General features: G+C 39.9%; 1 protein-coding gene across 9 annotated transcripts in view; it reads right to left on the reverse strand.

Moving 5' to 3' along the window:
* MAPT (microtubule associated protein tau) overlaps nucleotides 1-27,919 on the reverse strand; it is a 1,213,302-nt gene that overhangs the window by 138,537 nt on the left and 1,046,846 nt on the right. For all 9 annotated transcript variants that reach the window (XM_044055189.1, XM_044055186.1, XM_044055188.1 and 6 more), the window contains one exon: nucleotides 11,736-12,004. In XM_044055189.1, the coding sequence (XP_043911124.1) occupies nucleotides 11,736-12,004 (269 nt within the window). The remainder of the gene's footprint in view (nucleotides 1-11,735; nucleotides 12,005-27,919) is intronic.

Genomic DNA, 27,919 nt, shown 5'->3' on the forward strand with positions numbered 1-27,919 from the left:
ATTGACTTTAATGCACTAATTACATTTGTACTTATTATGCCTGTCAGTCTGATTATTTCAATGAACCTACAAGTATAATATACCTAGCGTCTTTGATATGGAGCCCATCTGCGCCCAATCTACTCTACAGGTACACATGGTCCTCACTACTTGGATGATTAACCTTCCTTAATCACCATCTATCTCCTAACTTCTTATGAAACACCTAACTATTACCACTTTAGTTACTGTCGTAGACAAACAGCCTTCCAACATCCTATCCAAACTTATATTCATTTAAACATCACATGTACCCCCAGCTACCTATTATCCAAATACCATAGACTTACACACATTAACTTCAATAATCCAAACATAAGGAGGATCAAATACCTAACCAACTTCTCCTGCAAACCATCATTTGAACTAAAAACACCAACTCTTAGTGATGGTGACATACATCCCAATCCTGGACCAACTGACAACTCAACTAATTTACCTCACAATACCTCATACACTATCCCCTCTGTTCTTACCACTGTCTCTAATGCCTTACTCATAGGACACCTCAATATCCGCAGTATTAACAATAAGATTGCTCATCTCCATGCTCTCCTTGAAACTCACTCCTTTGATATTTTCTGTCTCACTGAAACATGGCTAAAACCTAGTACTAAAGATAATGCAATACTTCCCCCTGGATATAACATATTGAGAATGGACCGCATGCAACGGAAGGGTGGAGGAGTTGCACTTCTATTTAAAAATGGACTAGAAATCACTGCACAACCTTCTGACCCTCCAAAAGATGTTAAAGCTGAGATCCTTACCTCTAAACTACAACTTAACCCTAAAAAATCTATTTATATCATCTGTATCTACCTACCCCCTGGCAATAATTACACTACAATTGAGAATATCTTAAGTTGGATATCCTCTTCCTACCCACAAGAAACTATAATTTTAGGAGACTTTAACTGTGATTGGTCCTCTACTAATACAAAGAATTCTTCATCTCACATTAATCTACATGGCTTTACTCAGCTAATCTCTAATCCCACAAGAATTAATAAACCCAATAACAAAGAAAGTATTTTAGATTGGATTCTTATTAACAAACAGCAACAAACATATACAACAGGAACTTTGCCTGATGATGTAAGTGATCATTCCTTAACTTACATCATAAGACAAAAGAGTGACATTAATCACATTCCTACCTACAGGGTTTTACGTAACAAGAAACACTTCAACCTATTATCATTCAAAATGAATTAAAAGCCTGTAAATGGGATCTTCTAAAACCCTAACCCTGGAAGATGCCATCACATATTTCAATACCAAATTCCTATCGATCGTCGACCAACATGCTCCAAAACAATCTATCAGAATTAAATCTAAACCTGCCCCCTGGCTGTCCAAAGAGACAAAACAGAAAATACTACTTAGGAACAAAGCTTGGGCTAAATGGAGATGTACAAAAACAACCTCAGACCAACAAGCCTTTAGACAGTTAAGAAATAGCACTAAAAAAGCTGTTCTTGCAGATAAAAATAACTATTATTGTAAACTACACCAAACTCATCATAACAACCTCAAAAGGTTCTGGTCAACCCTAAATTCACTCCTACACCCAGGCCACTCTACTACACCTTCACCTTCTGGGACCGAAAAGAATACCTCACATCAAACTGCCAATGCCTTCAACTCCTTTTTCACAGACACCATTAATTCACTAGCTAGTCATCTTACTATAGACAAAGCAAATATTCATACTGGCACATCTACTAATCTCCCTATATTCCAACTACAACCCATCTCTACTTCTTACATCCTTAAACTCATCCAAAAACTCAAACCTTGTACCCCTTCTGCTGATCAGTTACCATCTGAATACCTTCAAAAAGCAGCTGAAGAAGTTGCCTATCCCATATCTCTCATTATTAATAGAACCATCAGTGAGGGTACCATACCTGTTATCTGGAAAATTTCCCACATAATTCCTTTACACAAAGGTGGTAGCTCAAATGACTATTCTAACTATAGACTTATTGCACTCTTATCTCCCTTAGCAAAAATCATGGAGAAATGTATTCATCATCAGCTAATGCACCACCTTACTCAATATAACCTACTAGCCAACTGTCAACATGGCTTTAGGCCATTTCATAGTACTACAACAGCTCTCCTATCTTTTACTGAGTGTATAAACAGAAACCGCAATAATAATATTCTGTCATCTGCACTCTTTATAGACCTGTCAAAAGCCTTTGACATGGTAAACCATAATATGCTCATAGAAACCCTTGAATCCCTCTATCTAGATACCAAAGCTATTCAATGGTTCACTTCCTACCTTAATAACAGGCAACAGGCAGTTCTCTGGGATAATACTCTTTCATCCCTTCTGCCAGTCTCTCTTGAGTACCACAGGGTCCATCCTAGGACCTCTCCTCTTCTCTTTATTCATAAATGACTTACATGCAGCAATACCTCAAGCTACTTGTATTCAATATGCAGACGACTCCACACTCATATGCTCTGCAAACTCCTCCCTTGAACTACTAACCCTCACACAGAATGTATTTAGCACAGTTGAGGCATGGTTCTTGAAATGCTGCCTCCTTTTGAATGCTAAAAAAACCAAACTCCTACTCTTTAGGCCTAATATTAAGTCTCCCCTCTTAGACTTCACAATTACATCCAACAATGGCACACATATAGCCCCTGACTCTACCACTAAGCTATTGGGTATTTTAATTGACAATAACCTCACTTTTGATAATCATATTAATAACACTATTAAAACTGTTAATAGAAAGCTTGGCTCCTTATATAGAATTAAAACCTTCTTAACTCCACATGCAAAAATCACACTTGCACACTCTCATCTTATTTCTACTCTTCTTTATGCCTCATCCATATACACAAACCTAAAGAAAAATAACCTTACTAAACTAGCAAATGCATACTATAGCATTGCTAGATTTGCCACCGAAACCCATTTGAACTCACCACTGTCACAATCTACAACAACTACACTGGCTTGAACTAGAAAATACACTATTACTCTCCCAACTTACTTTTGTTCACAGAATTTTTACCAACCTAAAATACTCCTATACTGTCTGACCTTATTTCTCCTTATTCTAACCTAAATTCTTTACGCTCCTCTAATAAACTTCTGGTCAAGTTAAGTAAGTCCAATAACATAGCAGGTGATTCACTTTTCGCCAACACTATAGGTAAATACTGGAATCGTCTACCAGACACTCTAACTTCTATCTCATCACCATTCCTCTTTAAACAAAAGCTCAAACAACATCTAAAAACACTCTGGCTATGCCCATGCATCAATCCTGACTAATCTCATGATTCTACTAACTACTTTTCTCTAAATCTCCTTCTCTCTCCTGTTTCTACTCTTTGTCCTTGAGTAGTTTTTTCTCTACCTCTCCCTTGGTATTTAGCCTCTGTTATGAATGTATATACTTCTCTCTATGGTTTACACTTGCTTTTTAAATAAACTCTTCTTGAATGTTTTTACTAAAGTATAATCTCTCCAATCTTGTACTGTAAAGAAATTTGAGTTAATGTGCTTACTTATTTATATTTTCTAATTACTAGAATTTAGAATAAAGCTTATTTCTGATGTAGTTTACTAACTAATTACTTTCTTTATGTAAAAGACTTTGTTTGTATTAACTTCAATGTGGAGCTTTTCTCCCCGGGCCTCTGCTGAAAATGGAAATGTATCCAGTTGGACTAGCCCGGTAAACAAATGCAAAATAAATAAATAAATAAATAAATAAATAAATAAATGATCATCAGGTACATCATTAAAATCTCTTCTTCTGGACTGCTGATACTGTACATACTGCACAGGACACAACTCTGCATTATTTGGTCTATTAGAGTCAATACTCTTGGCCAACTCTTTATACCTAACCTACTTCTTCTTTGCAATTTACTATTCCAATTTATGATTCATGTAGCCTCTCAATCATTTACCTTCTCAGTTGACTGGCATTTTATAATTTGTCAGCTTTAATTCTTAAGCCCAGGATATAGCTTATTTCTTTCTTGAAAGAAAAACAAGAAAAAAACAACAGATTTTTTTTCCCTTTACCAATGATTTTTGTTCAGGTCACCCTCAACCTAATCTTCTCCAGTAACTGCATTTCTAAGTCAGAGTCAATGCATCTATGAAATATAAGCCAAATAAAAACAAATACCACAGACAAATAAATGAGTCTGAGCAATAAAATTGAAAAAATTAACATAAAAATAAAATACTTGCTCAGAGTCCAAACCAGGCACTTCGTTCAAATGTAGAATACTGTTCTAGGTCAAATAATGATGGAAATCTAAGTCTATTCAGACCAGTTTATACAAGGTAATGCTCACGACAAAGAATGGCAGTGCAGCACATAAAGTTCTTCAAACAGAAAACGGTTATTCCAAACAGGTAAACCAATGAGTTCTCTTCAAACTATTTCCAAGTTGTTAAATGTCTCTTCAGACCATGCAGAAAGCAACCATATGAAGAACCAAGTACCATCCAGAATATTAAAACCAACTAATCCTTTATTAACATATGTTCGGTAAGCGTTTTCGCCAAGCGGCTTTTTCAAACCATTAAAAAGACAACATTGACTGAAGGCTTCTTTTATATTATTCAAACATAATTAGTTAATTGAAAGTATTCAGTCATCAATCAACTACATAAAGGTATACTCTATTAAATAGACACATTAGATAAAAACTCTATCAACAATAAAATATATATAAAAAAGTATATACAAACTATAAAGTTTTTAAACACTCAATGTAAAAAGATTCCTTTGATAAATTATCACTTATAATTAATTCTTCTATTTTTAAGTATTGGTTTTAACGGAATTTTATCATTAAGACCAGGGTGTATATGTGCTTGAAGCTAATAATCTAGTTCGTCTCTATTTGTTCAGTGTAGTTTCTGATGTCACCACCTCTGAAACTAGGTACATTAACATACACAACTAAAATTTTAAAAGTATGTGTGGTATCATTTTCTAATACATGCTTCGAAAGTGCATTAATATTAGATTTTATACGGATTTGGTAAAAATGCTCCCTTATTCTATCCTTTAATTTTCTGTTGGTCATGCCGATGTAAAAAGCAGGACAGGATGTACAATTAGCAATATAAACTACATGTTCTGTATCACAACTTGCATTAACATTAAATGTAAATACCTTAGATGTAGTTGGATGTATAAACATATTAACAGTAGAGATGCAGGAACAGAAACTGCATTTATTACATGGACAAGTGCCAGTGTAAACAGTGCTTCCATGCTGGTGTTCCTGGTTAGAGAAACATAAAAGTCTGCGTAGATTCTTTTTATTCCTATAAAGGAATTGTGGTTGCTCACCTACTATCCCCTTAATGACCAGATCTACTGTTAAGATGCTCCAATGTTTGTAAAAGCTCGCCTTAATTTGCTGGATATCTTGTGTGTAAAACGGTGATATTTTCTGTTGTTTTACCTTATTTACATATAAATCTGTTCTGGCAGCTCTATATATTTCATTGCCCTGCGATGAGAAGATCGGGCATGCCCTACCCTGTCTAAGGCTCTCTGTATATTTAAAGCCAACATCAATTTCTCTATTTCCATACTTCCTGTGCACCAATCTTTCATGTAAATTACTTAATTCAGTTTCAAAATTAGTGTGGGCAGGGTTTAACCTTGAAGCACGAATAACTTGTCCCTTTATGATGTTACCAAATATATGATTAGGGTGTATACTGTGCCTATGTAATAAAGTATTTCTATGGCACGATTTTCTGTGGACACCTGTATTAAGTTTGCCATTCCTTAAACGTTCAATAGATACATCTAAAAAAAGAAATATATTCGGCTGATGCTGTCATTGTAAATTTTAAAAAATGTGATAAAGAATTAACCTGTTGTAAAAAATCACCTAATTCTATTCCACTTCCTGTCCAAACAAAAAACAAATCCTCAACAAAACGTCTGTAAAAACCAACATATTTTTTATATAGATCAAGTTGAAAAAGTTTTTGGAAATAGTTTGAAGAGAACTCATTGGTTTACCTGTTTGGAATAACCATTTTCTGTTTGAAGAACTTTATGTGCTGCACTGCCATTCTTTGTCGTGAGCATTACCTTGTATAAACTGGTCTGAATAGACTTAGATTTCCATCATTATTTGAGCTAGAATGGTATTATATGGGATTGGTTGCTTTTAAAGCATATACTTTACTGTTTTTTACATCATATATTAAAAGGAGTGTAAGAATGTACTCCGAAGCATATGATTAGCGCAATGACGTTATTGAGCATGCGCATAAGCGCTTGAACGACGAGGAAAATATTCTTGTAAATACAAACATCTCGAAGTTGGGAAATGAAAATAAGACATAAAATATGCTAATATCTGAATGGAATGTATCTAAGGGATTATCCTGTGGTTGGATTATGAAGTTTATGGAGTTTAGTTTCGACAAGGAGTATAAACTTGTGAAAAAGGTAACATATGTATTTTACGAAACTGTAATTTTAACTGCAATACTAGCGAACTAATGGTTTGCTGTGTAAATGTTTGAAATTCTATGAACTTATTAATGGAAGTGATTTTACTGAAATAAACCAGCATATATTAGTAATACTGGATAGAATAAGATATGCTGAGGTATAAATAATGTATAGATAGCTATACATGTGTATATAGCATTTTTGCTGTGAATAACACATGAATTAAACAGCACACAGCATATAGAACGCTACTTATATATAAGGAATATTTTGAAGTATATAGTATTTGTGAGCGTTTAGTAAAATGAAGCACTGTTTTTAAAAAGTTGGTAATGCAATATATTAAGGAAGTGATGTGTAAAGTATGGAGGCGTATTGGTTATACGTTGATTGGCTGTGAGATGACTTGAAGTTAATGAGCTGTATAGGAAATGTTTTAAAAACGGTTTTAAATGTGTTTTTTATGTTTGTATATGGTCTGATGAAGCCACAGACAGTGGTGAAAGCACTTACTGATTATTAAAAGTTTCTGGTTTACATTTTACGTGGTCTGGAGCCATACTTCGTATAACTGTTGCCGTTTTCTTTATTGCTGCTGCTTTTGTGTGTTTGGTGAAAGAGTTTACGTTTACCAGCTGGTTGTCTATTGGTTTTCTGTTGTAATTACAAGATTACTGAGGTGAAGTTTTCACTGGCTAGCATCATCAGCTGATTTGTTAAGGTATTTAGGTGTTAACTGATGGGCTTTTGAGTTCTGATGAAGTTTCTGTAATATTAAGAAATGAAAGAGCTTAACTGTTGTAATAAAGGATTTTTTGGGCTTACTCAACTAGTTGAATTTTTCCTGGAATGGTATTTTACTAACTTCGGCTTGGTCACCACACAGGATTGTGTTTTTATTAACTGTTGCCATCTGTCTTGATTCCATGTCACTCTCTGACCGTTTTCGATAGTCATGCCTGACTGTCACAGGTCTTCTCTCATACAATCTATCCAGCTCTTTGCTGGACACCCTCATTTCTTCTTGCCTTCTTTCTGTCTGTGCCAAAACTTCTTCACCAGATTCTCTTCTGCCTTTTTGCACATGTGCCCAAACCACAATAATCTAATCTCTTTGACTTTCTCTGCAATTGGAGTTACTATGGCTCCTGCTCTGATGTCCTCATTTCCTCGTCTGCCCTACAATGTGCATCCTATCACCACCTCAGACACTTTATCTCCATAGCCTGGTTTGTCTTTTCTATCTCATACTTTTTCATGCAGTCCATATTTGTTTTGATGCCATCCTGGCCTTCTGCATTTCACCACCAACTCTCGTTATGTACTTTATTTCCATACCTGACTCCGCCACACTTCTGTTTTATAGTCTTCGCACATGCTGTTTTGAGGTGCTGTCATTCTTCTTCAACTCCACCTATTTTCCCTTCTTCCTGAACTGCTAGAACCCCGAGTATTTCCTTGAAGTTTTGTGATTTATCCCCAGTCAACTTCCAGGTTTTCATTCTAGTCTTTGTTGATGTTAGTGCCTTTTCTGACTACTACTTACAACTGACTGTTGCAACCAGTTGTTTATACTATTGGCCGACTCCAGTACCCTTTTCCTAATAGGGGGAAGTCATCCTGAACTGCGTGTTGGCTACTACTGTATGTGATCTTGTGAATGTCTCCTTTGCTGAACCATTTGTAGCCACCATCAAGCTATTTGCCAGAAAGAACTCTAGAATGCTTTCTCCTTCTTTATTCCTTTTGCCCCATCCACGTGCACCCAAAGCAGTCCTTATAACCTGTTCTATCCATCCCAATATGTGCATTCAGGTCACCCATTATCAACACCACTCTTGTTGTCCTGCTTTATCTAGCAGGTCATGCAACTGCTGGCTAAATGCACTCTCTTCATCACCATCACAACCTTGTTGTAGGGCATAAGCTAACATTATGAATACTGCCCAATCCTTACACTAGAGTCTGACTGCTATGAACCTGTCACTAATTCAGATGACATCCCAAACTGTCTTCTGAAGTCTGCCCCTCACCACCATTCCCACACTATTTCTAGTCTGTCCTCTTCCTGAGTAGTAGATTCTGGATCCCAAGCCAAACGGCTTTGCTGCACCGTCCTTCCATCTTGTCTCCTGAATACATAGGATGTCCAGCCTCCTCTAAACTGTATCCTGCCAGTGAACCTTAATAAAGTAAAGCAATCTTTAGTTCATGTTTGCAAGTTCATTTGTTTTATGCCCAGCTTTCACTCAACATCGCTATCTCAGGTAGTCCAAAATGGGCAACTGCACATCGTCTGGCTAGAAGCTTACTGACCAATAGCTGCTGTGCTTTGTGGCAGGCAGATACTGGGAAACAGGGGCACATCCACCCCTCCCTCACACCATTATCATGGATTCCTGGTGTGAGTCTTGTCACTGGCAAATACCATGCCCATTTGGAGGCAATCAGTAAGACAGAATCATCTACAGCCATATTTTACATGATCGATTGGCAAGCCCTTACAAAGCGTGCAATCTGTGATTCGTGTTCTCCTATCTAGAGGATACTGTACACAACAGTTGATGCCAGAACTGGTTCGTCTATGCAGCTCTTTCCCTATAGGAACCATCTAGAGTCTGTGCTGCTGCCTACAACTAAATTATTCGATGGGTTTGAGGTGGAAACACTCAGCATGCTTTTGTGAGGTAGGAGGAACCCTACAGAGACACTGAGAAGACATGCAAACTCCATACAGGCATTGGCTGTAGGACAAGAGTAAACCTTGTGCATGGGAGGTGAAGACCTTAACAATTATGCCACATTTCACCAGGCTTTTGTATGTGTCACTACAACACTGGTAAAAACCTAAACCCTTTCCCCCAAAAAGAGGCAGCAGATCAATGGCTTCAAACCTCTTTCACCTAAGGCATTTTTCTGGTGCCTGTGCTGCTATCTAAACCCTGGAAACTAGTGGATACTATGCCCTCTTCAGCTGATTACTGATTTCTTTAAGATTTTAAGAGCATTTTTTTCTACTAGCAGAAACATTGTAGAGTTTATTAACCTTCTTACTGGCTGCATGTTTGTTAGGAGTTGGGTATCTTTGAAAGCTTCCACCTGATTGAACAGCATGACTGTGACTGCTCTGTCATTAGAGTGCTTCTTTTTTAGGGATGGGGCAGAATTTTTTACATCCCAACCACAGACGTTTCTTTTTAACGGAGCTGTCTTCTTAAATGTTAGCAAATGTTATACTGCAAACGTTTAATCCAAGAGATAGGTCCTGCTGGTCATCCATACCTATCTGAGAGCCTAATGAACAGTATGTACGCTCCTCATTAGCACTCAAGAAAAATCTTGATGACTGGATGAGAAATAGGAAATGCACCCCGGGGATCACTTCTGTGGCTCTACTTGACAGGGGCACAGGAAAATAATTTTCTTGGGTGGCAACAGCCAGGGTACCTTTTTGGCTAGGCTTACATAGGCCCTAGGGCCAATAGTCTAGTATCTACCTATGAACCTATGTATTAAACACTTTTTAGACATATCAAAGTTACTGTCTTATGATGAAGTGGAAGACAATTTTTTTTTAAGGAGCACAGGGATCTGCAAAGGTTAAGCTGATAACTAGGAGAACAAAAAAAACTGTTCAGCAAACGGTCTAATAGATGGCCCTTGGCCAGGCAAATGGCAGAAAAATGCTTGGCTCTTTACAGCTTGCAAAAGGGGTTCAATAAATTTCTTTATCAGCTTGAAACATTCCTTCATCAGTATTCAGCAGTGAATGGAGGCAGAGATGGAGGTGGATGATCATGGAAGCTTATGGCTGTAACAGAGAAGATAAAAGTGACTTCTGCATCACCATCTCAACATGACAGATTCATATCTGCATGACTGTGTGAAGGAAAGAGAAAGATAGAGAGAGAGAGAGAGAGTGTGTGCGTGTGTGTGTGTGTGTGTGTGTGTGTGTGTGTGTGTGTGTGTGTGTGTGTGTGTGTGTGTGTGTGTGTGTGTGTGTGTGTGCTCGCGTGTGTGTACATGTGTACATGTGTGGAGTCTTCATTAGAATACCCTAAAATTATAATTAATATGATGATTTCAAAACTCTTGGTTAAAGGCATTCTCTGGGATTGGGAAGGTATACTTTCTTTTGCTTCTTTTTTAACAAGCTTCTGCTTCTGTGAAATGGGAGCCTTCTTAGATAATTCCCTAGAAAGGAAAGCACGGGCAGTTATGTGAAGTGATCAGCTTAATTTCATTATCTGAAAAGGTAAGTATTACACCAGCTAATCTTAATGGTAAGTATTAGTACCGTCTGTAACTCTGGTGTTGATATCACATTTTTCATCAATATCCATGACCCCATCCTGAATCTTCATCAGTCTCAATGCAGAACTCACTAATGTCAGTTGTATGACAACCCGTTTTACAAAGTGATAGATACTCATTCTTCAAGTTAGGAACTTTGTCTTCATCTTCATCATTCAAAGCTGATTCTCACTACAAAAACTGTCTGGCTCAAGTGTGGCTTCCACAGATTTTTCTTCCCCTGTCTTTTGTGGAATAGCTGTGGCCATTTCTTCCTTCTGGACTTTCTTTTATCTAATTACTTGAGCTTCCTGTTAAGGAAATGGACTTCTGGTGTTTTATACTTTTAGTGGCTCTGTTGAACTAGGACAGTTTTTTTAATTGTTAAGTATTGCATTTAACAGTTTTCTTAATAGTAAGTGCTGTGTGTAACCCCCAACACAAATTATTTACTGTGAACATAAGTAATGAAGTGTTTGCTACCTGCATGCCACATGCACATATGCTCACACTTTTAGATGAGGAGTGCATCAGCATATGCTGCACTTAATGAGCGATGAAAGCAAAATGATAATGGCCAGTGATCTACTCATGAAGGATAACACAGCAGAATGATCAATGATTTTGATGTTGAGACTAAATGAACATGAAATGAGGCACTGTTGTATTAATCAAAAGTTGTACACCAGTAAAAGCTCAACAGTGCAAGATCTTACCTGTGCCAGGAAAGTATGTGTAGTAGAAGAAATAAGCCAAGATTAACAAATGTCATTCTAGAAGCAAAAAAAACTATACACTATAATGTTCACCAGTCTTCCGTGAAGTAAGATCTATTTACATTAAATTCTCACACAGACATCTTAGTAGAATGTTAATCTATTTTAGCTGCAAAATATTTTATAATTTATATACTATTACCTTTCCTCCTCCTGGCTGATGTCTAATGTTATCTATAGAGCCAATTTTGGATTTCACATTTTTCAGATCTGGCATAGCATGTGCAAGTGGTGGTGTGCGGCTTTTCACTGAAGCTGGTGATTTTGGTGGAGTACGTACCACTGCCACCTTCTTCACCTCTTTACCAGGAGGAGGTGTTTGTTGGGAAGATGTCCGTGACCGGCTTGCTGGTGTTCCTGGGGTACTAGGACTGCTCTGGCCACTTCTGTCACTAGGTTTTGGAGATTCAGCTGGAAATACAATAGATATAAAGCTTTTATTACAGATCTATTTTAATTAGTATTTGTGACATATTCTGGAAACATCTCTCATATTCTGATGCACTGGTGATGCTATTTCTCATGATTAAAAGAAAACAAAATTCCCCAAGACATCTGCTCTAGCACTGGCCAAGACCCACAACTCAGCCTCCAACACTATGGCTTTCATTATGCTATTTCATAAACAATATTTTCCTTATAGTTTATACATATCAGTCACTGGTGGTTTGATTATGCAACCAGATGCACATGTGGTGAACCCTAAAACATTGCTTTAAAATAGTCTGTTTTAAAAACAACCCATTCAACATATAAAGTATAAGTCACCTGTGTGGCATCTTTCAAAAGAAAGTGTTACAGTAACATATCTTGCAATGAGCAAACATGCTAAACTTTATAATTGTATGCTGCAGTATGTTTCAAACTTCACATGGAATCACATTTACTCTTCTGAGGTCAGACCAAAGCCTGCATAAACATGCCCATACCTCAGCTTCTTTGTTTAAAAATCAGTCACAATTGCAACTTTGGGTTTAAGTGAAACATAACACTTTAAACTTTTATAGATGCTGCTGTCTGCTTTAGTAAAATGCACAAGCCACTAGCCTGGTGACTTGGAGGTAGGCATCTGCTTAGACTAGTGGTAGTGTAAGTCTAATAGCAGCAAAAGTGCAGGAAAAGTCAGCCTGGGGAGGAACTGTGGTCTCTGGATAATTAGTCTTAAACAGCCTCTCTAGCAGCAAGATGAAGGATATTAAAACTGCCATAGTGACTGCTAGGGAAGCACAGGGATCCACCACACATTACAAAACAGAGAGGCCCGTTTTCTGGGTAAACAGAAGCATATGTGTATGAGACAAGTCTTACAGTAGTCACATTTAGGAAAAGATTAGGACAAGAGCAAGAAATCCATCCCTATCTGGTATGAGATGACAAGATGGTATAACCTTTGTCACCACCAACTCTCTCTAGAGGGAATGGATCATATGGTAGCATACTGGAAAAAGTATATTGTGGGCTTGAGAAAAATTACCAGTTTACAACTGATTATTTTCTTAAGGTTCTCAAGGCCAGGGACTTTCAAGATGACTGCACATTGAATAACAGCTTAATTCTCTCTCTCCCAGTCTGAAAACAGAAACTTAGCAGAGAAAGACTGTGGACCTAGATTTCTAGGTAAATTTCAGTAACTGATTAGTGAGTACACCGCCTAGATGCCATGAAAAAAAGAAATAAAAAGGACCTGGAGGAAAATCAGCTACAAAAAGTGAGGAAAAACACAAAGTGGGAGAAGTACTGCAGCTGTTCAGCAAGAAGCAGTGCAAGTTCCAGGCATAACGTCCAGTAACCTAGAGGAAAGTATAAAGCAGCTGCACACAGATCTGGTTAAAATAAATGAAACACTGACAGAGTATATCAAATCAAGCAATAAAAAGCTGTAAAAAAATGGAAGCAGCTTTAAAGAGATATTAAGATAAGCTGACAGAACCAAAACTCAGATGATGAAATGAAGAAAAGACTGGCTGAATATGAGATTGCACAAGAAGAAATGTTTCAAAAATTAACACAATTAGAGGATAGAGCATGCAGGGAAAACTTTTGGAATTTTCTGCTGTACTAGAGAAGTTGGAAGGAACAGAATGTATTAATTTTATGTAAGTACAAATAAGCAACTGGACTGGTATTCCACAACAGATTAATTCTCTCTCTCCCAGTCTGAAAACAGTCTAGTATATTATCCCCCACAAGAGGGGATAATATACTAGACCTGATCATCACAAACATGGGGACAAAATGCTCCACACCGGAAGTATTGCCCTCACTGGAGAGATCTGACCACAAACTAATCACCCTGGATATACATTTACCACCTCCACCCCCGGCACAAAAGACTACAGTGAGAAACTTCTCAAAAGCCGACTTTACACTTCTCAAGACTGAGATGGTATCATTTAAGCCCTCAGGGCCAATGGAAACCACATCCCACAATGCTGAATCCTACACAAATGCATTCTACGGACATCTCCAAGAATGCATAGATCGTGCAATCCCAAATAAAACCAAGACCCTCTCCACCAAAGGAAAGCGTCCTGTCTGGTGGACCCCAGCCATAAACAAATTGTATAACAAAAGAAGGAAGCTACTGCAAGACAGAGCAAAATCCCATAAAGGGAAGGCATCTCTGATCAGCACTAGTAGAAAGCTACGTTCTCTCATAAAAATATCCAAGGCCAACTTTGAGAGAAAAATTGCCAAGGACACGAAAGATAACCACAAAGCATTCTTCAGTTATGTTAGAAACCTGGGCGGAAACACTCAGATATGCTCAGAGTTAGTACACAACGACAAAAAATTTACCGAACCCACAGATATTGCCAACATTCTGGCAGACAGGTTCAGTGCAAATTTCTCCCCTCCCTCACCTCCAAAAGAAGAAATACTCATCCCAGCTGAATGTAACCTCCCTGTCATCTCTGATGTCCAGGTGAGAACCGCCCTCAACAAAGCAAAAAACACAGCATCTATGGGACCTGATGGTATCCCTGGCTGCGTGATACGTGAACTCCAGGAGGAGCTAAACCCGCATATAAAAATGTTATTTAACCTTAGCCTTACTACAGGATATGTACCTGAACACTGGCGTACAGTAACAGTGGTACCACTCCACAAGGGAGGCTCCACTACAGACCCTGGGAACTATCTCCCCATAAGCTTGACCAGCCTGGTTTGCAAAGCTATGGAAAGAATTATTATGGAACTCATAAACAACGACATTGGGGACCCACAGACACTTGATCTCACCCAGTTCGGCTTTGTAAAAGGCAGATTCTGCCTTTTGAACCTGGTTGACTTTTTCGAAACAGTCACTAGAGCCATTGATGAGGGCAAGGCAGTCCATACAGCCTACCTGAACTTGGCTAAAGCCCTCAATACAATACCCCACTCGGGGATCATAGAAAAGCTAAACAGCTTAAAAGTAAATCCATATGTCACAAGATGGGTTGCAAACTGGCTAAAGAACAGAACCCATAAAGTCAAGATTGCGGGAGCTATGTCAGACTCAAAGCCAGTCACAAGTGGTGTCCCACAGGGCTCTGTCCTGGGATCCCTCTTGTTCGGCATTTACTTCTCAGATATGAAAGCAAACATGGGAGGGTTGTGGCTGACAAAGTTCGCAGATGACTGCAAACTAGGCGCCATAGTCGATACACCAGCTGACACATACATCCTACAGAAAGGCCTCACCGAAACGGACAACTGGTGCCGGAATCACGGCCTTAAACTGAACGCCAAGAAATGTATAGTCATCCCCTTTGGGAAAAATAAAATACCCACAAATTATCACATAGACAGTAACCCACTGAATACCGAAAAAGTAATCAGAGACCTGGGGACCCAAGTTGATAGTGACCTCTCATTTGACACCCACGTTGCCAAAGTGGTTAGAAAGACTTTCTACCTTGCCCACCTTATCATGAAGGGGTTCACATCCAGATCAAAGGAGGTCATCGTGCCCCTGTATCCCTCCCTTATCAGGCCCATGATTGAGTACAATGCCCCATTTGGCATGTACCTCACCCGGCACTTACAACAGCTGGAGAGACCCCAGAAGTACCTCACCAAGAGGATCAAGGGTTTCCAACATATGTCATATGCTGCCAGGCTAAAGAAACTCCAGCTCTATTCAGTAGCATACCGCCTGCTCAGATGTGATCTGTGCCTGATATACAAGGCCATGTCCAACTAGGAATTGATGGACATGCTCCACCTCAAAAAATCAAAATCCATAAGAACCACAAGAGCCAAAAATTTAAACCTCAGTACAAACATGAATAGAACATGCTGGAGGAACAGATTCATAACTCAGAGGCTTCCCATACTCTGGAACAAAATCCCAGTCCATGTTAGGCAGAGCCCCTCACTGACTCTCTTCAAGAGAAATCTTTTACGAGTGGATGGGTGATCGTAGGTTTACTCCGGGAGTCACCCCTGTATTGCTACTTAACAGAGGCACAATAAACTAATTTTAATAAGTAAGGGGGTCTTCAATGTGTCACTACTAGACAAGGGCACAGTATTCTAAATTTATTCTATGCACCTTAGTACCACTACATGGGGTGGAGAAAGCCACATCTCTAGGGCTAGGCTTGCAAATGCCTCAGGGCAGATAGCCTAGTACTAAACTATGAAACTATGAAACAGGAACTGTTAACTGCAAGGGCATATCATGTGTATGCTCCAAATCTGGTTACTAGAAAATAACCCAGACCTTTAATAGTAAAGATGCAGTCATATTGGCAATAGGAATTGATTCAGATAAAACTGTGGTAGAAGGACAAAGTACTAAAAGTCGGAGATAGCAGAGTGTTTGTGGAGAATGACTAGTCACTTTACACCAGGCAGAAGAGGAGTAAATATATTACATTACTTAGGAAATGTCAAGAAGCAGGCATGAGATTCAAACTGCCGTACCTAGCCATCTTCAAAATATTTTTCCCTGGAGGAACAAAATCATTTTTGATGAAGTACTTCCTAAGGAGGAAATACAAAGGTTTGTCCAACAAAAGGTGAGCTGTGAAATAGAAGGAGGTTCTGCTTCATGTCTTTCTGGTGATAAGGACTACAGACATAGTGAGCCCATGAAATGTTTTCCACTAGTTCAATGGAAAATGCCTGAGAGAAGGAAGAAAACATAACGAGTCGACTAGAAGAACTGAAAATACTTGGAAATGAAACAGAGACAGGATTTGGCAGATGGTAATGAACAGGAATAGAGCTGGTAACTTGGAAATTGACAAATATGAGGTGATAAAGCAATGAGTACATTTATGAAACATGACAGAACAAGAAAATTTGAACATATTAGACTTCCTTGGACTTTGTTAAATTTGTAGAGGACTTTAAAGCACATGCCCTGCTTCATGTTATTAATGTTCGGACAATAAAATCAGTAACTTGGAAACTGACAAATGTGGGATTACAAAGCAATAATTATACTTGTGAAACATGGTAGAACAAGAGGATTTGGAAATAAATGATTTTCGTGGACTTTGTTAAACTTGTTGGGGACTCTAAAGCATATGCCCTACTTCATGCCATTAATCTTCAGAAACATTCTTGGGATGGGGAAGAGGAGGGAGAAAGTTAACTGTAAGTACTTTTTTCCTTAATGGTACTACTTTAATGGTGCATGACTTTCTTTGCAAGCTATGAAGTCAAAATTTTTTCAGTTATTTTTAAATGTAAAAGGGACACTAACATAAACAGATTTCTTTTTCTTTTTCTCCATTCATCTCTCTTTTTCCTTGTTCAGGTTTAAGAAATGTAAGCACTACAACATAAAAAGTGTGTGTGTGGGGAGACTGGCTAAGAGAGCATGACAAAAGAAAAATTAGTGTGCTTTTTCTTATGCTTGCATAGAGGAATGACTAGGTCAAGGCCCTTGGCTTTATCCAGTAACAAGTTTTAACAGAAAGTAAGTAAATGAAAAAGAATATTGAATATTATAAGGCTTTTTTTCTGGTAAACAATGTATCCTTAGCAGTTTTGCATCTGGTTTGCATGTCCCTAGAAGACAATCTGATAAAGCAAAATGATTTGCAGAAAGTATTTACAGAAAGCTTTCAGGTGTTTTCTCAGCTGAGAGAGCTATAAAGATAAGTCAAAACCAAACAGCACTTACTAAATGGACACACTGCACCACGTGTCTTAGCATGAATAACCTTTCCTTTTGGTTAATATAAATCCAAAAGCCACCAATAAACTCGTAAAAAAAAATGAAATAAAATACAAGAAAGGTAAAAACTTCACAAACATCCAAACTTCATTAGTAAAGATCCCCTTGTAAGAAGAGATGAAGTAAACTCTAAGTCAAGAGATTATTCAATAGCTTGTATATTAGAACATTCAGTGGATGAGGCTGCTATTAAGAGAATAGTTAAAAATAACTGGAGGTTTTTGATGAATTTTCCAGACTTAAAACTTGTCAGACATGGCTTTGTAAATCAAGCAGAGATCGCCTCTAAGTAGGCGATATAAGACAAAGAATAGCTGGAGTTTTTTGAGTCTGTCCATATAGGACAAGTGTTTAAGGCCTAGGATCCTCTTTGTGAGGTACTTTTGCGGCTTCCCCAGTTGTTGCAGGTGTCTAGTGAGGTACATGCCCAATGGGGCATTGTACTCGATGACTGGCCTAAGGGAAGAGTAGAGGGAGACAACGCCCTCTTTCTTCCTGGATGCAAAACCCTTAGTAATGAGATGTGCCACATAGAAGGACTTTCTGACCACAGTGGCAGTGTGGTGGTCAAAACAGAGGTTGCTGTCAACCTGTGTTCCCAGAAGTCTTATAACGCCTTCTATGTTCAATGGACTGCCATCGATGTGGTAATTCATGGGAAATGGGTTTTTCCCAAAGGGTATAACAACACATTTTTGGCAATGAGCTTAAGGTCATGGTTCTGACACCAGTTGTTGGTCTCAGTAAGGCCTTTCTGTAGGATGTCAACATCACTTGGGGAGTTAATAATGGCTCCCAACTTGAAATCGTCTGTGAACTTTGTCAGCCAGAGTCCCTTCATGTTGGCCTGGACTTCTGAGAAGTAGATACCAACCAGGAGAGGACCCAAGATCGATCCCTGTGGGACTCCACTCGTGACTGGTCAGCAGTCTGACTTGGAGTCAGCTACTTTCACACTGTGGGCTCTATCTGTGACCCAGTCTGCAACCCACCTAGTGATATAGGGGTTGATGCCTAGCTTAGTTTTTCCTACGATTCCTGAGTGGGAAATAGTATCAACGGCTTTGGCCAGATCAAGCTAGGCTGTATGAACCACCTTGCCTTCATCCACAGCTCTGGTGACTGACTCAAAGAAGTCGACCAAGTTGAGCAGGCATGATCTACCCTTCACAAAACCAAACTGTGGGGGATCCAGAGTTTAGAGATTCCCTATATCCTTGTTTATTAGGTCAATGATGATGCGTTCCATACCTTTGCATATCAGACTTGTCAGTCTAATTGGACGATAGTTCCGGAGGTCTGTAGTCGCTCCTCCTTTGTGGAGAGGGATGACTGTAGCAGTGTGCCATTAGGTTGGGACAAAGCCTGAGGTGAGGCTGTGATTGAACAGGGCACACAGGTGAGGTGCCAGTTCACTCTGTAGTTAATGTAGAACACAGCCAGGGATATCGTCAGGTCCCATAGAAGCTGTATTCTTGGCCTTGGACAGTGCAGTTTTAACCTGTGCAGCAGTAATACTGGGTGCCTGGCAATCTACTGGTATTATGATTGGTCCTTGGGGGGAGGGGTAAAGTTGGCACTGACTCTATCGGCTAGTATATTGGCAATATCTGTTGGCTTGGTATAGGAGGTACCATTATGCAGCAGCTCAGAGCAAATATGGGATTTGCCATGGAGATTCTTTACATAACTATAGAAAAGCCTTGTGGTTGTCTTTACTATCTGCTGCAATTCTGTTTTCATAGCTAGCTTTAGAGGATTTGATGAGGGATCTCAACTTTTTGTTGAAGCTGATAAGGGAGTTTTTCCAGTCTTGGGACTTTACCTTGTTCCGACTCAATTTCCTCCTTCTGTTCCTTCTTTTGTAGAGTTTGTTTATGGCAGGGGCCACCAGATTGGCTTCCTTTTCTTGGAGGAGAGCGTCTTGGTTCTATTGGGTATGGTGAGATCCATGCATTTATGTATTTGTTTGTACAGTGCCCTGGTGTATGATTCGGCGGTCATGCAACTATTCTCCATTTGTATGGGTGCCATGAAGTTAGCCACCTCTGTTTTTAGGAGCCCAAAGTTAGCTTTGGAGAAGTTTTTCATGGTGGTTACCTTTTGTGGGTGGTGGATTTCCAAGGTGATTAGTCTGTGGTCGGCTCTAACTAGGGAGGAGTTGATTATTGGTGTAAAGCAACGGTCGCCCATGTTAGTAATGACCAGGTCAAGGATGTTGCTACTTCTAGTGGGGGTAAGAACGAACTGGTCTAGGGCATTGGAATTAATGAATTCCAGGAAACGTTGGGCAAGTGTATTGGTACACGAGTAGTTTTCCCAGTTAATGGAGGGGTAGTTGAAGTTGCCCAGTATGAGAGTGTTAGGCTGGACTCTAATATTCTCCAGGGTGCTTAGGAACGTGGAGTGGGAGTCTTGGGACATGGCTGGGGACCTATAACAGGCTACGACTTGAATCGCTGTCTTACCCAATGTTAGCTGCACCTGAAGTATCTCTGATGTGTTATGTTGGGCTACCAGAAAGGAGGTGTGCAAATCCTTTATGAATATGGAAACGCCACCTCCTTTGGAGCTTTGGTCCAAGTTCTGGGGCTGAAGGGTGTGGAATGAGTTATAGCCTGGTAGTGCAGGGGTGCTTTCTACTGCCTTTAACCAGATCTCTGTTACAGCACAAATGTCAATGTTCTCCATTTTAAGGAGTGCTTCGTGCAAGTGCATTTTGAGATTAAGACTTCTAGCGTTGAGCAGCATGACCCCCAGATTGCATCTGTTTGTAGCTGTTAGGTCTTTGGAACATGGCCTAAAAAAGGCACTTTAGGGGTGGCAAGAGCCTTGGCCAGTATCCAGAAGCCCAGGGGTGACAGATGCAGGCCATCCCTGGCAAAGCATCGAGGTCTGTCAATCATGCCATCTCAGGCAGACAGATACTGGATCCCCTTAGAATGACACCAGAAACCTAGCCAAATGTTGAAATCAATAATTTTCTGCTTGTACTGCGGTATCATTCTAGGTGATGGTAGGATGCTGCTCAGGGCTAGGGTCATACTCACCTAGGCTACATAATCCAAGAGCTCCTCCATGTCTCTTTTCATGTAGTCCAGGGAGGTATGTCTCAGGTCATTCACACCCACATTTACAATGACAGAGTCATATTTGTAACTGTTGTTGAGGGACCTCAGTGCGTACGTTATGTGGCAGATCCTGGCACCTAACAGGCAACTGACTGTTATGTTCTCCTTATTCAACCTAGTGAGTGGGACATCAGTGTGCCTCACTATCACGTCACCTATGACTAGTGTGCTGGGCATGCTGTTTTTCATTAGGGGCTTTGGTTGAGTGGCACACTGTTTAGGAGAGTTATGTGTCTTGTGATTTGTGGTGGTCGAGTGGGTTTCTGCCTTGGAGGTCTCTGCTGTTTGGGTACATTTTTACTGAGAGCCTCCTCGAAGGTGGGTGTGCGGTTTGTCTTTTTATGTGAAGGCACTGCTGGTGTGTGTTCTGGCGGGCTACGTGTTCCATGTGGTGTGGTGCTGCAAATGTTGACCTTCTCCTCTTGACCAGCTATTCTGGTCTTGGCTGGAGAGTGTGTGGCTTCCAATTTGGATATATAAGTGCATCTCTTGCAAATCTGAGTGTTGGGAGGTAAGAGGAGAGGGTTGTTGGTGTACATGAGGCAGTTGCTACATTGCCTCAGGATGCCCAAGTTCACCAGGTTAATAGGAGAAAGCACAGGGAACTGACCTTTAGACATGCCTGGAGGGGTGGACATTAATAATAAGTACTGGAGCTGTTTCCTTGTAGAACGTTTAGTGCCAGTAGCACTTTTGTGTGCTACAATAATTGCTACAAGAAGTCTGGTCTGGTAAAGTGCTAGACTAATAAGCTAGTAAAAGTGTAGGAGAGGAGAGAGCTAACAAATCTAAGGGAAAATTTGAAGAGCAGACTTTGGCACCTCTCAGAAGCTTAGAAACAGTTTTGGATACAGCAAATCTGTATCTGGACTAGACTAGTTACAGGAAAGGTAGGAAACAAGCACAAACACAGGCTTTTAAACCAGAAAGTTGAAAGAGATGGAAAAACTGCCCAAATGGCCAATAAACTACAAATTCTGGGCCAGAAACCACTCCTCCTGGGGTAGATAGGCTACCTAGTGCTTACTACTCCCACTGATAAGCTAGAAGGCTTCCCTCCAACACAGAAAAGCTTGGGGGGCTCAGAAGCTTACAAACAGTCCTGGATACAGCAAATCTGTATCTGGACTAGACTAGTTATAAGAAAGGTGGGAAACAAGCGCAAATACGGGCTTTTAAACCAGAAAGCTGAAAGAGATGGAAAAAATGCTCAAATGGACAATAAACTAGAATTTCTGGGCCAGAAACCACTCCTCTTGTAATAGATAGGTTACCTAGTGCTTGCTCATCACTCCCACTGATAAGCTAGAAGGCTTCCCTCAACACAGAAAGGCTTGGGGGGCTCAGAAACTTACAAACCGTCCTGGATACAGCAGAATGGTATGCCTAAGTATGCCTAAACTGAAGTTTAATACTTTATTAAACAAAAGTGCTTACCAGTTATTTTATCAGTGTTTTTATCGCTTAATAAAAGGATTTTATGGTTTCACTGCTTCCTTCGATCATTCTAGGAATACTGTTGAGTGTGTGTCTGGGAGACTAGTCCACTACTTCATTTTTTTATTCAGTTTTTGTGTTTGTTTTCACTTTTGGTGGTAATAGCTGTATGACTAGAAAACAGTATTTATTTTTTCATGGAAAGAATGGGACATTACTTGACATAAGGGATACAAGGTAGATGCTCCCAACCACTGGGTCAGGTAGATACTTCCCAGCAAGGTCCTATCTGTAATTATGCTTGCACTACTATAATATTCAAGTTTTATAATCTGACTGGTTGTCAGATACTTGTTAGTACTTGTTGTCCACTGTAATTGTGACCAACAGCATGAACTCAGCACATCAGAGACATGTTGAAGTACTATTGGCTGTACATAGTTAGTGACAAGAGTTATATAACGTGTTTGCATTGATTAGGTACTAGCCACATAGGATGGGAATATATCACATAAGCTGCAACCTATTAACTAACAACAGTAGTAGATATGAAGGACAGGTGTGAAAAATGTGAACAATCTCATGATAGCCTGGGCAAGCAGCCTATGGCTTACACCTTTGACCCCAGCTTGAATGAGCTGACAATGCACTATGCGTTAAAGCCTACAAATATTGCATGCCATGACAACTGGAATTAGATCTGATAAAGCCCAATCAAGGGCAAAAGTGCTCATTTGTTTAATATCTTTTACTATCAATAAAGAGGTATTGGTTACGCTGAAGTCTCAACTGAACTTAGAAGACTTCTGCACCTCACAAAAGACCTGTTTTTTGTAAAGTCAACCAGAAAGATAGAAGAAAAATGAAATATCCAAACAAAACCCATGCATCCATTGACAGAGCATGCAAACTTCAAACAGTGCCCAGTTCTGGAATGTACCTTGGAGCTGTAAGGAAGACATCTTACCACTAAGCCCCTGTGCTGCCAGAAGGTAGAAGGCTAAGCAATGCTGTTCATATTTGCCATGGCACCTAAAGCAGCTTATTTTATCTGTTATACCTCTGGCTACCTAAGATAGTTCAAACACCAAATATACCACCATCCCCAAAGAGCAGCAACCTGCAGATTGCCTTACCATCCTACATTTTAGAAGTTTTCCATTGCCATAGTATTCTACAGTTTGGACCATCTATATTAAAAACTGGTGTATTTCTCCTATAACATAATTAGAGGTTAAGTATTTACCATAACTTGAAGTCTCAGGGATGTGACGGAGAGGTAAGGATGCCACCTGAGTTGTAGTGTTCAGGAGGGTTCCTATGAATTCCAGGGTCTGTACTGGGACTAGGTTTGACCTGGTACGATTTATCAAGATGCATAAGGTATTGGAAACTTGAAGCAAGCAGTCCATGGCTTGTAGAAGTTGATGCTTGAATGGGGCAGTGAGGAGTCAATCGTTGAGATATGGAAACACCTGGAATCCCTTGAGCCTCAAGTGAGCTGCCTCTACTGCCATACATTTGGTAAACACCCTGAATTGGTAATGATTTGCTCTCAGCCAAAAGCGTATATTGCCTGTCTATTTTTATGGGATAGTACTCATACAGGACATCTATACAGCACATCCAATCATCCTTGTGCAGAAGACCACCTTAAAAAACTCCAGCTATACTCTGTCGCATATCGTCTACTCAGAGGCGATCTCTGTTTAACATACAAGGCCATGTCAAACCCAGAGCTGTTGGACATGCTACACTTAAAGAAATCCCAATCCCTCAGAGCCACACACTCCAGAGATCTAAACATTGTCATCACAATAAACAAAACATGCTGGAGGGATGGGTTCCTGATCCACAGACTCCTCAGACTCTGGAATAGACTGCCCATACATGTCAAGCAGAGCGCCTCCTTGGCCCTCTTCAAAAGGAACCTTGACGACTGGATGGGAGAAAGGAAATTCACCCCAGGGATCATGTCAGTCGCCCTGCTAGACAGGGGTCCAGGGAAGTAAACAGTGTGGGAAGAAATAGCCAGGGAATTGTTATGGCTAGGCTTGTATAGGCCCTAAGGCCGATAGCCTAGTACCAACCTATGAACCTATAAGAAGCAAAATGGACTGAACTGTGACCATACGAAACTTTGTCTAGTTTACATACTGGTTTAGGTTACTTAGATCCAAAACGAGTCTTAGGTCTCCTGTTTTCTTTGGCACTAAAAAGAAGTGGGAGTAAGTTCCGAATCCTATATGATCAGATGGGTCCTTTTGGATGACTCTTTTCTGGAGCAGCTTATGTATTTCTAGAGCTGCATCTTCCTTCTGACTGGGTGGAACATCAGGAAGTTTCTTCTTTTGGACAGGAGGAGGAAGGGAAAATTGTATGTAGTAACCTCTGGATTTGATTCTTAGCACCCAGTAAATTTTTGATTTCTGTCCAGGCATCTAGATGCAAAAAGAAATGACCCCTGACTGCCTCCAGAGGCAGACAGTCAGGCAATGCTTCAGGAGCACTGCTATGGCCTATCAGAAAAGGGATATCTAAAGCTCTGATTCTGTGGGCCCCCTCTGCCTCGAGGATGACGTCTTCCACTGAGGTTTCCTGTTCTACCTCTGGAGGAATTATCCCCACGCAAATCCTGGAAAGGTCCCTGAGATTTTCAGAACCATATCTTCTTACCACCTCTTGGTTTCTACAGAAAGTATGTTGAGGGGTAGAAAACTTGATTCCTATGGCAGACAGAGTCTTTCCTTCTTGTTCGCTGCTGGCGAGTGTATCTTTAACTTATGGCCCGAACAAGGAAGTGCCATCAAAGGAGGCATTGACAAAGGGCGTCTTGAAGTCACATAGCCTCATCCAAGCATGTTTCCTGATGGCTATACCTGAATCAACAACTTATGAGGCACCCCCCACTAAGTGGGAGATCAGTCTCATTGATGGATTAGAAATGGATTGTAGAGTGGCCAGTTGTGAAGAAGTCTTTTTGAGATCCTCTGCAGACATGCACTCCGAGAGTATTTGACAGTTTCTTCATCAAATCTCTCTGTAGCCAAGTAAAGTGTGCCAAGTAGTTTAATGACCTCAGCATGAACATAGCTGAGGTGTACACTCGCTTTCCAAATCTGTCCATCTCTCTGGACTCCCTGCTTGGTGGATGGAAAGAAGAGTTTGTTCAGCTAGCTCTTTCTTGGTGGCGGCCACCACCACTAAAGCATAAACTGGAACTCCCTTGCTCCAGTGGGGTCTATCAGGAGGAGGGACCAGAAATTTGCCTGAGCTCTTGGGGACAGGTTTGACAGTATCTGGTTCCTTCCAAGCCTGGCAGGAAACCAAGTCAGTAAGTTCATCCTCTGGTGGGGTCACACAAGACATAGATGGTCCAGCACCAAAAGCCTCCAGAAACACTGATTCTTCAGGAAAAGGAGAATGGGAAGGCCAGCCACCCTTCTGTTGAGGATTTCAAGAATATCTCCAAAGAAGATGTCATCGGGTGGTGAACTGAGGGATCCTTCTCCCGCATCAAAATCAGGAGAGAAGAGGGAAAGAAATACCTAAAAAGGGTACTGAAAGGAATAAAAGAAAAAGTACCAACAATGGTACCAATATTATGAGAACACGGTCAGAAGAGAAGAACGAGAAGTGAAAAACCCTGACATCACCGACAGCTACAAAGGGAGGAAATGAGTATTAACAATCTCTAACAGTAAAAGAAGAAAGTTTGTGGAAGAATTTAAGAGAAACAAGACAAAAAATATTCCTTACTAGCTCAATGAAAACCTCCATCTTACCACGGTGGAGGCAAATGAGATCTGAGGAGTAGGGGGAGAAGAGAGAATTATTAGAGGGAGGAGCTTCAGAATTAGATCTGAAGTCATTTGTATTTGGCAGGGTCAGATCCGAACCCATTCGTGAGGAGGAAGAAAAAGGGACAACATCAGATCAAACATTTACAGGATGCCATACCCATACAGCTTTACTGTTTCTGAGACTAACCAAACTGGGAAAGGTGAATATACAGGCAAGGTTTTCAGTAAACCAATGTACATTAAAAAGACTAAACTAAACTTCACATTACCTAGCAATTTTAGGAGCATATGGCAAATAAACCAGTTCAGCATATGCAAACAGCTGTGTCTAGAATACAAATAATAGAAAAGAAAAAAAACATCATGAAAACACAAGTGAAACAATAAAAGATGAAACTGGCAGTAAATGCTTGTAAGAAAGGTTATTAGCATAAACCAAGAATTGTGGTAGTTCAAAGACAGTAACCGGAATCAGAAATGCAAGAATGCTCAAAAGTTTAATCTAACAATGCGGGTCGCAAAGAGACTGGTGGATAGTGTTCTAACAGCAAACAAATATCTAACAACAATAGTAAGGACCAGTCCAAAGATAACCATATTCCAAGATAAAAAGCCAAAGGACTCCTCCATGAACATGTCCTAACAGCAGCAATCAACTGGACAGATTAACACAGATACAGCATAAAATTGTAAATTGCTGGATAATATTAATCAGGAAAAACATGAGGGAACTACCAAGGATTTACTAGTTCAGCAGATTAGCTTAACTGATAACTCAGTAGATAACAGGGCAATGGAAACTGTGACTGCTGATAATCATGGTTTAGAAACTCAAAAAGAAAACATAACAAAGAAAAAACAATAGCAAGACAACTGCTCTGAAAGTGAGAAAGAAAAATTGGATGATGGTAGAAAAGGGAAAATAAAAGGAAGAGTACTGGAAGTGTTGAACGGCTTAGATAATTTATAAGACATGCTAATGCAACTTTATCAAATTTAATAAATACACAAGATGATCTTCCAACTAGTGATGAAAGAAAGAAACATGAAACGCAAGTTATATACTTTCAATAATGATAGATCTGTGTTCTATTCATCTGACTAAATGTGGGTGTTGTCAATTCTGGCTAGATTTAATCTCAGCTCATTATACCAAAGCTGTGGATCTGAGAGGTCTGACTCCTCCACTACCCACAATCCCCTCTTCTACCTGATTTACTTGAGATCGAGTTTGCTGACTACTCTAGAAACTCCCCCTATATGTCTGTGTGTATCTTTGTTCATATATGTATAAAACAAGACAAAGAATACAACATAATAAACACTAAATAGAAGTACAAGAGGTCAGACAGGGTCCAAAGGAGATCTGGCCAACCTCTTGAAATAAACAATGACAATCTGGTAGGGGGAATGAGGGAGGAGAGTTGAACCAGATGAAAAGAAGACAACGTGGCTCTATCTTTATGTCAAGTACATAACTTTTGTAACCGATGTTGTCTTTTTTCTTCTGATTCAATGTCTGGGACAGATTCCTTTGAGAAGAAGATATGATACGAACTAAAGGAGGAGGAAAGCCTGATGTCTCTGGCAATAGTTAGAATTGGAAAACTCAAGTGATTAGTTTAAGGGTCTTGAAGTCTGGTAGAGGTAGCCCAGAGGGGTGTGTGAGGAGATCCGGGAATTGATCCAGAACCCATGGTGGGTGAACCAGGTGAGGCCAAAGAAAGGGGAATTGTACCTGTCGAGGCCAGAAGGGATGTGGATTAACCTGGTCTTG

Source organism: Protopterus annectens, chromosome 13.part0, assembly GCF_019279795.1.
Source record: "Protopterus annectens isolate FY-2018-M chromosome 13.part0, PAN1.0, whole genome shotgun sequence".
NCBI classification, from domain to species: Eukaryota; Metazoa; Chordata; order Ceratodontiformes; family Protopteridae; genus Protopterus; species Protopterus annectens.